This window comes from Pongo pygmaeus, chromosome 21, assembly GCF_028885625.2.
Source record: "Pongo pygmaeus isolate AG05252 chromosome 21, NHGRI_mPonPyg2-v2.0_pri, whole genome shotgun sequence".
NCBI classification, from domain to species: Eukaryota; Metazoa; Chordata; class Mammalia; order Primates; family Hominidae; genus Pongo; species Pongo pygmaeus.
Window position 1 is genome coordinate 34,261,734 of NC_072394.2, and position 14,709 is coordinate 34,276,442.

Below are 14,709 nucleotides of genomic sequence, written 5' to 3' on the forward strand. Positions count from 1 at the left end.
ACCACCAGCTCTGCCCTGACCCTCTTCTCCACCCCTGTGTCCTCACTCAAGCTGCAGGTCAGAGGCTGGAGGGTAGAGCCACACAGATGTGGTTTTGATTTACCCTCTGCCACCCATTTGCCATCTGGAGTTGGGGCTGGTGAGCCTGTTTCCACCACTGTAAACGGGGCCAGTCTTCCAAATTGCACAGGTGAGATGATACATACAAGCCCGGGACAGGATCACTGTCACAAATTGTCAGGGTTATGACGACTGCACCTATGGGGACTAAGTCCCAGCATCTGAGACTGGAGAATCAGTCCCTCAGGCCAGCCCAGCCTTGCCCCTGCCCAGTCTCTCCCTTGCCTGTATCCTCCTCTCCCCACTCCCCATTCCCTACCTCCCTTTCCTCTCCCTTTCTAGGAAACTCCCTGAGAAAGTCCCCAGCAGGAGAAAACCTGATGTGAGACATTCCCACCCAGGGTCTCTGCCCCCGCTGCACAACCCCATAGCCACAGCCACCCCCACATACAAGCAGGCACCCTGGCCCTCAGCCCCCAGCCATCAGGCAAGCTGACCCTCATCATCACATGGCTTTATTGGCCCTGAGAGCCACAGAGTAAATCCCAAGAGGCCCCGCTTCCCCTCACCCCCAAGTTTGTCCGGAGGCCCCAGGGGCCTGGCTGAGCACCGCTTCAATCCTGGCTTTCTGTGTGGTTGTCCTTGGCTCACCAGGGCTGGGTCCTTCCAGAGTTCTCCAGGTCCTAGAGCCAGGCTCAGCCCAGAGGGTGAGGGACCTGCAGGGACTGCCTGAGGCGAGGCTGCCTTTACTCAAAGAAGAACATTCCTGGCGTCCGGTATAGGCAGGGGGTCAGCCCCAATGGGTAGCCGGAGCCTCCCTGGACAGGGAAGCCACCTGCAACCCAGGGTTCCTTGTGGTCAGCTGGCAGGGGCAGCGGGGCCCGGAGTGAGGCTGGAGGGGTGGGTGGTGCAGGGGAGGGGGCTGCTGAGGCCAAGAGGTGCTCAAGGCCTGGGTCAGCTCCCATGCAAAAATTCAGTGCCTGCAGCCGACACTGGTAGCTGCTCCCGATGCCTGCTTCCGGGGACAAGACGGGTGTAGGGGCCTTATTAAAACTCTCAGCCTCTGAGAAGCCGGCAGGAAAGCCAAACGCTGAGCATGAGGAAGATGAGGTGGCCACGGGGAGCTCCCCTGGGCATGCAGGCTTGGGCGTGGAAATCTCTTTGGGCTCCGTGGGTGGCCGAGGCCTGCCATCAGTGGTTGCTGGGCACATACTGGCTGGCATGGCCCCCACCAGACCCCCAAAGCTTAGGCCCTTGGGGTCTGGCAGCTCTGGTGGGAATGAGCACTGCCTGCCGGTCGTGGCGTTGGGGACTCCTGGGTCCTGGCTGGTCGCCCTGAGGGGTCCACGGCGTGCCTTGACGGGGCCCCGGGTGCCCTCAGCACCTGTCCGCCGGGTGAAGCGGCGGCGGCGGCGTAGGAAGCTGCCGTGCTCAAACATGTCGTGGCAGTCAGGGTCCAGGGTCCAGTAGCTGCCCTTGCCTGGCTTGCGGTCATCGCGGGGCACCTTGACAAAGCACTCGTTGAGTGACAGGTTGTGGCGGATGCTGTTCTGCCAGCCAGGCCGGTTGTGGCGGTAGAAGGCGAAGCGGCCCATGATGTAGCGGTAGATGCCACTGAGGGTGGCCCGCTGCCCCGGTGAGCTCTGGATGGCCATAGCAATAAGGGCAATGTAGCTGTAGGGAGGCTTGGTTGGCTCAGTTGTGGGGGCCCCGGGCCCGGGCAGAGGCTGCTGCTGCATGCTGGCCGGGCTGGCCAGGCTGCTGGGACCTGCTGGGTCAGGCTCAGCGTCCAGGGCTGGCGTCCGGAACAGCCTGCCCAGGCTGGTTAAAAGGTCCACTGGCCCAGCCTCCCAGCCTGGAAAGGCAAAAAGGGGTGGGTCTGCTGAGCCATCCTCCCCTCCTCCCTCGCCCCACTCCCACAAGGCCCAAGAGAGGCGGGCAGGAGAGGCCAGTAGTGGGAAGCCGAGCAGCTGCCAGGGATGAGGAGGTGGGAAGGAAGGGACTGAGACCCTCAGCCCATGTGTGCTGGGTGGTGGTGGCTGGGGAGGGACAGGATGTGAAACTGAGAGGGACAGAGACAAAAACAAAATGAGACAGAGGCAGAAACATATGAAACAGAGACAGGGAAAAAAGAGACAGAGACAGAGAGAGGTAAAGACATCACAAGAGGGAGAAAGAGGGAGAGACAAAGATAAGACAGTGGCAGACACAACGGACAGAGACACACAGAGCCTCTCAGACACTCACAGAGAGAGACACACACAGACATACACGTACAGACACACAGAGACACACAGACACACATGTACAGACACACAGAGACACACAGACACAGACACACAGAGACACACAGACACACACACACAGACATAAGCACACACACATATATACACAGAGACAGAGACAGACACATAGGCATACACACAGACACACAAGCACATACACAGACACATAGAGACACACACAGAGACACAGAGACACAGACACACAGACACACACAGAGACACAGAAACACAGACACACACAGAGACACACACACACAGATACACATGCAGTATACGAAGAAAGTGAGAATCACTGAGCAGGCAGAAACAAGGAAATCCACAAAGCCAGAGAGAAAGGAGATACAGAGAGACACAGGTGCAAACACAAGGAGTGAAAGGAATGAATAGAGAGAGAGGAGAGAGAGGCAGGGCCTGAGCCCAGTCCCCCCAGAGTGAGAGAAGCCCCAGGGGCCTCTCTAATCCCTACCTCTACTCCTGCTTTTCCCTCTTCTCCTCCCAGGCCTGTGGTCTACTGCCTTCTCCTGCTGTGCAGAGGCCTTGGGGCCACACCACTCCTACCCCGTCCTCCTAGCTCTGGGGTGTCTGCAGGGAGGGGCACCTAGGATGGTAAGGAGAGCCCATGAAATTCAGTTCTGCTGAGCCCCTGTCGCCCCCTAGTGACGGGTGTGGGAAGGATGGCTATCTGGGGAGAGACATTCTCCCTCCCAAGAGGCACCTCAAGACCCTGGCTGAGCCTCAGTTTCCCCATCTCTAACATGGAGCTAGTGACTCCTCAGCTGTCCAGGCCATGGTGGGGAGGCAACAGGTTCCCCTTACACAGACTGCAGCACCCTCATCAAGAGCCTAGTATGGAGTAGGGATACGAACATGGCTGCGGATTGTCACTCTGAACTGAGGCTACCCAAGCTGCAGCCTAGGGTCGGGAGGTCCAGACAGGTCAGGCCCAGAACAGTCAGGCCTTCTGGAGGAGCGGACAGCATCCTCTCTGCTCTCCCACTCCCACGTCACTGCTCACCCACTCTGTACCAGGCCAGCTCACCTCCCCAACCCTACACTTACTTCTTCAACCAACCCTGCTCTGGAGGGCTTCATTGCTTCTTTTGAATAGATGAGGGCTCTGAGGCTCAGAGAAGGTAAGTAAATTCCCTGATGTCCCAAATCTAGTGAGTGACAAAGCTGGATATGAGCCTAGGATTCTGTAATTCCTAAATACTGCCTCTTCAGTGAGGGGCAGGGGTAGCGGAGAGTCGCTGGGTCCCCACTAGAAAACAGAATGTGAACTCCAAGAGAGTAAAGACCATGCTGTTTTGCTGTACCCCCAGAGTCACACACTGGACACTGGAACAGAGGCCTGGAACAGAGTAGGTGTTCAAGAAATGTCTGCTAAATGACTAAACAAACAGCAATTGATTGATTTCTGTCCTTTATCGAATCACAGTTTTCCCCCCGTGAAGGTGGCTTATTAATGTATCATTAAAAGAGACTTACAATATTGGCATCTGTAAGAGGATTCCTATAAATAAAATCAGAACTCAGAAAAGAATAAAAGGCCTGATATGTGGGGTGGAAAACAGCTACTTTATTCCCATGGCAGGGGAACCAACTTTCTGGTTGTAGTCCCCCTTTCCAGTTCTCAGATTCCCTACAACGTACAGCTTGCAAAGACCAGTGGGGCTTGGAGAAGGGCTGGTCTTCCACGTTGGCCTCTGCCTTAGGGCTGCATTTGGAGGTCTGCTGCAGTTTCTTCAAAGACAGCATCCTACAGGTGCTGGTACTTCAGTGGTTAGCATCCAAAGCCCAGGGTTCGGCCAAGTTCCCTGTTTTGGGATCCTTCCCAGCCCCCAGAATAAAGAAGAGAGACTAGCTGCAGGGAGGAGGAAGGGTCTGTAAATTCAAGGCCCCTGAGAGGCTAGGCAGTTTTGTTATGGCTTGATCCCACACTAAACAACCCTGATGATCTAATTATTGGTAAAAACTTTAAGCAAACATTTTAATGGACTCAATGGCAGGTTAAGGCTGGCTCTGAGGAAAGCGCTATTGACAAGTTGGGCTGTCAGCAAGAGATGAAGTCTTGCTTCTGCCCCAGTTGCTGCCTTTCTGGGGCCTCAAGATCGAGTTCAGTTTCCTGCCGAAGCCCCATGCCCAGCTGGGGGGCGGTGTGGCCTACTCCCGAGTTCCGGGGCCCCGTGACAGAGGAGTGGAAGGCCGCGATCCACCTCTGCTATCCAGCAGACCTGGGTGATGTGCCGAGGGAGGCCCCAAGTCCATGGGCTTAGTGTAGGCAGGGTTGGGTGGGAGTAGGGAGCCCCCCTGTTGGGGGCTGCCTTCAGCAGGTACAAGAGGAGGAAGCAGCTCGCTTAGGACGGAGGCAGCTGTGTTGAAGGTGAGTGACGCCATCGGGGTTGCCAGGGGTTGAGGACCCATCTGGGCACTCGGTTGAGGCACTTAGAGTGCAGGACGAGCTCCCAGGCCAAAGCTGCACCTGCACCTGCGGAGGCAGGTGGGGCGATGAGCAGACCCTCTCCATTTCCCGCCTCGGATGTTCCCATGGGAAGTCACAGCCCTAGTTACAGCCGCATCCCTACCCCCATTTTCCAGGTAGGGTCCTACAGACCCGAGGGTGCTAGAAGGGTCAGAGGCAGAGCTGGGACTGGAGGGAGTGTGGGAAGGGCTGTCTGGAGGGGACTGGAGGGCTTGCTTCTTGGCTAGAGTGGAAGGAGTGACTCATGTGCGCCATGATGAGCTGCTCCTCAGGGTGCTCTGTGGGGCCCGGGTCCTCCTCACCAAAGCACAGACAGATCTGGTACTTTGGGTCCGGGTGACCATCCTGCAGGTGGACACACAATTATACAGCACTGAGACTATAGGGACTGGGCAAGAACTAGGCAACCCACTGTGCCCACCTTGTGCTCATTTCCCATGTCCAAGTCCTATACGCCCACATCCCATTATGTGCCTGTGCCCTAGGCCCACTTCCACGTTCCTATGCTTGTCCCATGTCCCACATCTGTGCCCATGTCCAGGTCTTATGTCTCTTCCTTGGCCCCTATGCCCACCCCATGCCTTTATGCCCAACCCATGCCCACTGCCACTCACCTATACCTATCTCGTGCTTGGTGCACCTGACATCCACCTTATGCCCTAAGCCAACACATGTACCGAAGCCCTATTCTTATGCTGCACACCCAATGCCTCAAGCCTGCCCCGTGCCAGCACCCCATATACGCCTGTATCCGTATATGTGCCCCCAGCCCTCCTGGTGCCTGTATTCTTTCCCATCCCTGGTGCTTTTGTGCCATATTCTTTGTGTCAATGTCCACCTCATGCCCAGCACCCTTAGGCCCATCCCCCTGGGCCTGCATTTAACGTGTCCACTCTGTTCATGTTCCTTTGCCCACCGCGTCCTTATGCCCCCGTGCCCACGCCACTCTGTTCCACTCCCCCAGCGGTCCTACCGCCTGGAGGAAGCCGCGTGTGTTCAGCAGGTGGCAGGAGCACCCGCGCTCCACCTTGTTGGGCTGCGCTAGGTGCAGGGTGAGTGGGCCGCGCCAGTACAGGCCCTGGCACAGGTGCTTGGTGAACATGCCCTCCGGAGCCACCCAGAGCTGCACACGGCACTCTAGGTGAGGCAGCAGGCCCTGCAACACGTGGGCGCTGGGCAGTGGGTTGGGGAAGCGAACCTGCTGCAACGTGAGGTGGTGGCCCCAGCAGGCACTCAGCGGCGGCCCGCGGACTCAGACGACAGCGCTGGGCTGTGTGCCCGGTGGCTTCGGGCACCAGCGCTGCGCCAGAGAAGAGCCACACGTGCAGCCAGCAGGCTGTGGGGCGAGAGAGAGGGTGCACGGGCTGGGCGTGGGCGGCGCCAGCTCCCCTTGCCTTCTTACCCTCCCCTTCAAACTCTGCCGGACCCAGAGGTCGTCCCAGCCTCTACCTCGGAAATTTTGGGTGCTCTCTCCCTATCAGTGATGATAAGAATTCTAGTAATAATAGCAGTAAATAATAGCTTCCAGTATAAACGAACTGATAGTCGAGCTCTGTGGTTAAAAGCTGGGGCCATCTGTACAGTGAGGGCATGACTCTCCCAGCAAATCGTCTGGGATTCTAGGAGCTTCCTCCCGGCAAAGATTTTGATGCAGGTAGAAATAACCATAACAGCAACAATAACAACAACCTAGCAGCGTCTCATGAGAAACCAGCAATCCTGCTCAGTGGTTAGGGTTGTGGGCTCTGCAGCCAGGCCCTTGGATTCTAGTCTATCACTGCCACTTAGCTAGCAGCTGTGACCTGTTAGTCACTTTCCCAGGGTTACTAGCTGTGTGACCTCAGGCAAGTTTCTTAACCTCTGTGTCCTGGCTTGGGCATATGTAAAATGGGAATAATAGCAGCATCTGGGGGCTGTGGGGAGCTTGGAAGGGTGCCTGGCATAAACTAAGCCCTCAGGAAATGTTGACTCTTGTGGCTATTATTGGGAGCCTGGGCTGGGTGCTTTGGGTGGGAGACAGAGGTGGGCTGGCCCCACCCTGGGGCCGTCCCCAGTTCAGCACACTGGTCGGAGGGGAGGGGGTTTCGATTCCTTACCAGGTTGCTGAAGTCATCAGAGGGCATTGGGCATCAGGGGTTTTGGGGGTCCTATGCCTGGCACCCTGGCGAAGGAGAGGAAGCAGTCAGGCACCATCTCACCCTGACCCCAGACCCATAGAGAACGAGGAGGCCAGGGAGGAGGCAGGGCTGGGTGAGGAGACCCAGTCCTTACTGTGGTCAACCAAAGGGTCTGGAGGAGGATGGCTGGTAGTAAGGAACCCTGCTGGGCCAGCCTGTGGGGCCACTCCTTGTCCTCATCGTCTGTGGCAAATCCGGAGCCATCCTGAGCATTGGGAGAAAGGGCCGTCAGGGTGGAAGAGGAGGCCTGTGACTCCTCAGGAATTCCCAGACTGTCCCCACCAGTGCAGAGAGAGGTCTGGGCGGACTGAAGGCCAGCTGGGGTTGACAGTGTTACTGAGTAAAAGGGCTGGCTGTCCAGTGTGTTAGAAGTCAATATTATGGCACTGGGCTTTTGAGAAAAGAACTTTGAAGTTTCAGAGCTCAAACTCCCCCACCCCCATGGAGGTAAAGAGAAAGTTGATGAAGATGTTGTAGGTACTAGGGCCAGAAATGGGTCACTGTGATAGGGAGAGAAGTGCTGGGGGTAAATGCGGAGGTGAGGGAGCTGGAGATGAAAGGTATGCGGGACAGAGCCAGATGCTGCTGCGGGGTTGGGGGTGATGAGCACAGAGCAATGAGCTATCAACGATGGCGGAAAGGTGATGGGGTGGAGATAATAGGGGTGATACAGACAGAATGAGGGAGACAGAGCTGATGGGAACAGTGAGGGAGCCAGAGGTGACAGAGCTGGACCCGATGGGGTGCATGGGAGCGGAGTGATGGACCCAAGCAGGACAGAGGAATGAGTGTGGAGAAGATGGGGTGGCTGCAGACAGGGCAATGAAACTGAAGATGGTGGAGGTGAAGGGAATGGCCCGGTGGCGCTGCAGATGGAGGGAGGGCTGCAGGAGAGGTAGGAAAAGGTGGAGTGGGTAGGAGCATGGGGACAGGGCTGGAGCTGGTGCTCTGGAGGGATGAGGTAAATGATGGTGCTGGAGGTCATAGCCAGAGAGGGTGGGGTCAGAGGGTGGCTTGCTGAGAGGCGACTGAGCTGGCAAGGCTGCAGGGGCTGGAAGAACACACTCAGCAGGTCTGACCTGCAGGCAGGCTCAGCCACTTCCCCAGGAGCTTCCTGCAGACCCAAGGGCATGCCTACCTCTTCAGGGGGTGCCCAGGCCCTGGTAACTGCATCAAGCAAGAGACAGCCTGCTATTCCCTGGGCCCCAGGAGGAACCTCCTCAATTTAGACGATCCCAGATTAGTACCCCAGCTCATTGTATGGCCTCAGGCAAGGTCCACCTGTTTCTCAGCCTCAATTTCATCCTTTTCTTTCTTTCTTTTTTTTTATTTTGAGATGGAGTTTTGCTCTTGTTGCCCAGGCTGGAGTGCAATGGTGTGATCTCGGCTCACTGCAACCTCCACCTCCCAGGTTCAAGTGATTCTCCCACCTCAGTCTCTTGAGTAGCTGGGATTACAGGCACCTGCCACCACTCCTGGCTAATTTTTTGTATTTTTAGTAGAGATGGGGTTTCACCATGTTGGCCAGGCTGGCCTCAAACTCTTGATCTCCACCTGTCTCCACCTCCCAAAGTTCTGGGATTACAGTTGTAAGCCACTGCACCCAGCCAGTTTCCTCCTTTTCTGGTGGGGAGAGAAACTGTGTGGTCTAGGCGTCCTAAATTGACCAGCACATGAGTTTAAGCTCAATGAGTCCACCACCCACTTTACAGATGAGCAAAGAGATCCTTGTTGCCAGACAGCCATCGTTGACCATTACCTCCAGGGGCAGGATGGTACCTGGGCCACAGCGGCAGACACAATGTGGTCTTGTAGAAGCTGAAGATGTTGGCGGGGCGCGGTGGCTCATGCCTGTAATCCCAGCACTTTGGGAGGCCAAGGTGGGTGGATCACCTGAGGTCAGGAGTTCGAGACCCCTGGCCAACATGGTGAAACCCTGTCTCTACTAAAAATATAAAGTAATTAGCTGGGCTTGGTGGCAGGCGCCTGTAATCCCAGCTACTTGGGAGGCTGAGGCAGGAGAATCCTTGAACCTGGGTGGCGGAGGTTGCAGTGAGCCAAGATCTCGCCATTGCCCTCCAGCCTGGGTGACAAGAGTGAAACTCCGTCTCAAAAGAAAAAAAAAAAAAACTTGGAGGCTCCAGCTGGCTGCACTCACTCTCGCAGCCCAGAAGGTGGCGCTCTTGTTGAAGGCAGAGTGGAATCGTTTCTTCCAGGTGGAGGGGCCTCTTTGTTGGTGCCCTCCAAATGCTTGCCCTTGTGCACCATCCAGGCCTGGAGGATTGGCGGATGGGGGGCTTGGGGGGGCATTTGGGGAGGAATAGCTAGGGCACTGGGCCATGCAGAGGGATGAGAATCTGCCTTGCCCCCTGCCCTCTCTTTCCCTCCTTTTCCCTTCCCTTTCCCTCCCTCCCTCCCCACAACACATATTATTTGAGCTCCTACTAGGACCCCAGCTAGGGCTGGGGATTGAATGAGGAATAAGATAGAAATGGTTCCTGCTCTCAAGCCTAATGGGAGAAGACAGCTGTAATCAGTTAGACAGAAATAGCTATATTCCAAATTATGGTTTGTGATAAATAAAAGAAAAAATAAATAGAGTGATGGGATATAAAATCATGGCAGTGGTTTGCTATCTGCCGAGCCATAGAACGAAATCCCTACCTATTGTCATACACAAAGTGGACTCCAGATGATTTTTAAAACCACAGGTAAGAGACAAAATGATAAAAATTAATGGACAATAATGTAGGAGAAAATCTTTTAGGGCCAGAGAACATTTCTTAAAATGTAAAAGGAGTGAGACCCTGTCTCTACTAAAAAAAATAAAAAATAAAAACTAGCCAGGTGTGGTAGTACGTGCCTGTAGTCCTAGCTACTTGGGAGAGTGAGGCAGGAGGATCACATGAGCCCAGGAGGTCGAGGCTGCAGTAAGCCGTGATCACACCACTTCACTCCAGCCTGGTGATCAGGGCTCACTGCAACCTCGACCTCCTGGGTTCGAGTGATCCTCCCACCTCAGCCAAGTAGCTGGGACTACAGGCGCACCCCACCATGTCTGGCTAATAGTAAAATATTTTTTGTAGAGATGGGGGTGTCACTATGTTGCCCAGGTGGTTGGTCTCGAACTCTTGGGCTCAAGTGATCCTCCTGCCTCGGCCTCCCAAAGCACTGGGATTACAGGTGTGAGTTACCGTGCCCAGCCTGGGAGGCTACTTTAAAGAGTGTGGTCAGAAAAGGCCTCTTTCAGGAGGTAACATTTGTGCTAAAACCTGGATGGAGCCTGATGAACAGCTGGGGAAAGGTGTTCCAGTAAAAGGAACAGCAAAGGCAAAGGGCCTGCAGTGAAAAAGAGATGGATAATTCAGGCAAGGCCAGTGTGGTCAAAGAGGGGGCCATCAGGAGATGCTTTGCTACATTTCTCTTGTTCAGCACTGAGGAGGATTTAACTGATGAATTGCACTCAATCATTGTCCTCAGAGACTCCAGGTCTTGTTGGAAACATGGACACCAAAACAGAAAAGCCACAGTTCCTTGTGGGTACCAGGGGTGAGACTATTTGAGGCTTGATTTTATTGTCTGTAAATGTCTGTAGGTGTCAATACCACCCAACCTCGCGAGGTTGGGGTAGGTATAAGATGAGCTGGTGCATGTAAAATGCTTAGATAAGTGCCTGGCACACACTGCTAATTTATTGTGACACTTATTGTATTAAGAATAACACGAAGATGACGTGGGCACAGGGCAGAGGGTGCTATCACCATGACTAGAGGAGTATTGGTTTTGTTCATGGCTGTGGTCTCCAAGCGACTAGAATGGTTCCTGGCACACAGGACACCCTCAGTATGTATTTGTTGAATGCACTGAGCTGGGCCTTGAAGGGTCAGTAGGAAGTTGACAGATGGAGTGACATTTTTGGAAGAGGGAAGAGCTTGAGCAAAGTCCTGGAGGTGTGGAAGGGCGTGGTGCACTCAGGGGTCAGTGAGCAGCCTGGTGTTGCCCTTGCTGGGTGTGTGTGTCTGAGGATACAGTCAACTCTCGTTAGTTGAGGGAGTTTAGTTATGTTCTATAAAGTTCCCATAAACACTAAATTAGTGACTAAGGAAGCAGTGCTCCTAGGGGAAATACAGGGCTAGGTCCCTGCCAGCTTCTGGTCATACCATTTTCATCAACCAACCAACACATAACCTTGTTTTCTGTGTGTTTCTGTTTGAGGAACTTTATTTAATATGATGTTGATTTATTAACACTGAACTCACAACCAACAGCTCTAAACCTCATGCCTGAACGAAACTTATTTAACTTGTATTTTCTCCAGAAGGCACATGACAGCTTTCTCGCACTCAGGAGCACTAGACCACACTTCAGCTTTATGCTTGGGGGCCATTTTGAATCACCAACAAAGAGGCACAAAAACATAAAAAATGTGGCACTAAAGAGACTGTAAAAAGGACACTTGTTTACAGTATAAGAGCTGAAATAAGAAGGCAGAGAATTGCCTTGTTTGACCTGAGCTTTGAATGTTCCTGGGTGGTTGGCGGGCGACTTACCTTTTTTGCCATTCTGCGCACATCCATGAATGGCCATGAAACTGATACAAGTGTTGCTTTGGGGATTACAAATAAATTACAGCAAATAGGATAATTTGCAACTACAGGATCCATGAATAATGAGGGTTGACTGTGTGTGGTGGGGGAAAGAGCAAGAGAAATTAAGGAGGAAGAGATAAGCTGAAGCTATATCATGAATGTCCTTGAAGGCCAAGCTTTATTCCATGAGCTTTGGGCACCAGAAGGGTTTGAAGCTAAGGAGTCACGTGTATGACAGTGGTGGACTGAGGGATGGGCCAGAGCAGCCAAAAGGATGGGGAGGCCAGCCCCCAGAATCTCTTGCCTCTGAACAACAGCATATACGTCTTAAGGGACAGGCCATGCAACCACCCATTCAACACTTATTGAGCACCTACTATGTGCCAGGCACAGTGCTTGATGACACCACCCTCAAGCGGCGCATGGTCTGCTGGAGAAGACAAACTCACACCAGACACTTAAAATTCATAGGGAAAGTTGTTCAATGAGCCTTCACCTTTGGAGTCAGTGGTGACTTGGAAGAAGCACTGAGTTGGAGCTTAATAAATGCATTAAATAAATGAATGCATCGGGGAAGACTCTTTCTTTTTTAAAAAAATTTTTTATTTCCATAGGTTTTGGGGAACAGGTGGTATTTGGTTACATGAGTAAGTTCTTTAGTGGTGATTTGTGAGGTTTTGGTGCACCCATCACCCAAACAGTATACACTGAACCCAATTTGTAGTCTTTTATTCCTCACCTCCCAGGGAAGCCTCTCTTGAGGAAGAGATGATTAAGCTGAGGATGGTGGGAGCTGACCAGGTAAAAGTGAAGAGCAGAAGGCATTGCAGGCAAAGGGAATCACATGTGCAAAGGTTTAACGGTGATAAAGACATGAAACATTTAGAAATGAAAGGAGCTACAGCTGGGGAGGGGAGGGAGTAGAGACAGATGAGGCCAGGGAGGGGGGCAGTTCATGCATGGCTTTGAGGGTGTAGTGAGTGAGGAGTTGAGACTCCTTCACAAGGGCAATGGGGGGCTATGGAAGGATTCTGAGTAGGGGAGGGTCGAGGCCAGATTTGCATTTAGAAAGATCCCTCTTAAGGACTGTGGGGATTGCTGAGGGATGGGGGAAGCAGGAAGCCCAGGGAGGTCACAGCAGTTGTCCTGTGAGAGCTGACGGAGATGGGTTCCAGCAGAGGGACTGAAGAGACATTCTGCAGGGAGAGCCAGCAGGCCTTGGTAATGGAGTAGAATGAGGCTGGAAGGTGGGGAGTGGCCAGGGTTCAGGTACCCAGGTGGCAGAAATTTGTGGGGCAGAGCTGATGAGTGTGATGTTTGGGGTGTGTTGAGTTTGAGGTGCTCGGGGGCCATCCAGGAGACAGCACCCAGCAGGCAGCTTGATGAGCAGGCTTGGGGTTCAGAGGAAGACCCGCAGCCACCATGCTGAGGCCATGGAAGGGGACAGTGGGACATGAGGAAGTAGGTTCAGAAGTGAGTGCTGGGAGCCCCAGCAGAGGAGGGGATAGGATGGAGGTTGACAAACAAAGGCCTGGGAGGGGTTGCAGGGCAGGCGGCAGAGATTCTGGAAGCCAAATGAGAGTATTTCAAGGAGGAGGGAGGGCCTACAAGATGCAGACCCACCCAAACCCATCCAGGAGCCAAAGAAGATGAAGACAGTGACATATGCTTGGATTTGGCAACTAGAGGCATTATCAAGAGGGACAGAAGCCGGAGTGGTCATGGGGGGCTGGGAGGCTGAGAGGGAGGGAGTTGGTGTGAGGAGACTCTCCAGGTGCTTCCCACTGTGGAAGGAGGGGGTAGGCCACAGAAGGAGGGGCTGGAGGTGACTTTGGTGTTTGGGGTGGTGGTGTGTGGATGTGCGGATGGTTGCTTATTGCTCAGGGAAGAGAGCCCAGAATTGAAATGATGGCAACTGTCCCTCCACAATGCCAGGAGGCCTCCAAGGGGGATCTTTCTAAATGCAAATCTGGTCTTTTTTTTTTCTTTCTTTTTGTAGAGACGGGCTCTCACTATGTTGCCCAGGCTGGTCTCGAACTCCTGGGCTCAAGTGATCCTCCTGCCTTGACCTCCCAAAGTGGTAGGATTACAGTTGAGGCACAGCTCCTGGCCACAAATCTGGTTTTGACCCTCCCCTACCATAGCTCCCCATTGCCCTTGTGAAAGAGTTCCAACTCTTCATGATGGCCTCAAAGCCATGCATGAACTGCCCCTCCTGGGCCTCATCTGCCTCCACTCCCTCTCTTCCCCCACTTTAGTTCTTTTCGTCTCTAAATGCTTCATGTCTTTATCTCCATTAGACCTTTGCACATTCAGTTCCCTTTGCCTGCAACACCTTCTCCTCTTCACCTTTACCTGGCATGCTCCCACCATCCTCAGCTTAACCATCTCTTTCTCAAGAAAGGAGCCAGTTTGGAAGAAGTTAATGATGACTGGGGAAAGGGAGGACATTCCTGCAGGAGGTCCCTGAGAAGGGCTGGTGTTGGGAGCACCAAAAAGGTTCCTGAGCTGCAGAGGTTGGTGGGTTTGGGGGTGGGAGGCTGAGGGAATTCCCATTAGTGCATTGGTGGAGTGGGAGAAGGGGCCCTCTGAGAGGAGAGGGTGGTGCAGGTCGTGGCAGCCTTGGCTGATTGTTTTAAGAAAGCGTCTGAGAGTCCCTAATAGGTAGAGAACATTACCCTCAGCCCTAGAGGCCAGCAAGTGGCCCAGGGTCACACAGCTATCCGTCAGTCCCAGTGCTGGGGCAACTTGTGTCCAGAGCCTGCCCAGTGCTGAGCGTCTCCAGTCCCCTGTCCCCTTACCCTGAAGAGCGCTGAGTCCTGCTGCACCTGGTAGCCCTGCTTGACTACGTGCTTCCAGGGGAGGCGAAAGAGGGTCTTGCCCACATCCTCCCAGCGTAACCCCATGTAGCATCCACTCTCAATCTGTGCCACCCCAGTCCCAGAGGCACAGGGAACCTCTGGCTCTGCCATGGGTCACCTGCCGTTGGGGACCTTTCCTTCCTTCTGGCCATGAGGGATGCAGTGCTCGGGGGCCAGGTCTTGGGCTCGCAGTGGCTCGACCCACGTGGGCCTGGGGACTAAGGGCCACCTGGATGATGCTGGGAGGCTATGAAA

The 14,709-nt window shown here is 54.0% G+C and overlaps 1 protein-coding gene across 1 annotated transcript; it reads right to left on the minus strand.

The window, feature by feature from the left end:
* Positions 1-559: 559 nt before the first annotated feature.
* FOXS1 (forkhead box S1) lies at positions 560-2,884 on the minus strand. The gene is made up of 2 exons (XM_054466895.2): positions 2,812-2,884; positions 560-1,915 (listed from the first exon to the last, which is right to left on the minus strand). The coding sequence occupies exon 2, from the start codon at positions 1,797-1,799 to the stop codon at positions 807-809; it is 993 nt and encodes a 330-aa protein (XP_054322870.1). The 5' UTR covers positions 1,800-1,915; positions 2,812-2,884; the 3' UTR covers positions 560-806.
* Positions 2,885-14,709: the final 11,825 nt, after the last annotated feature.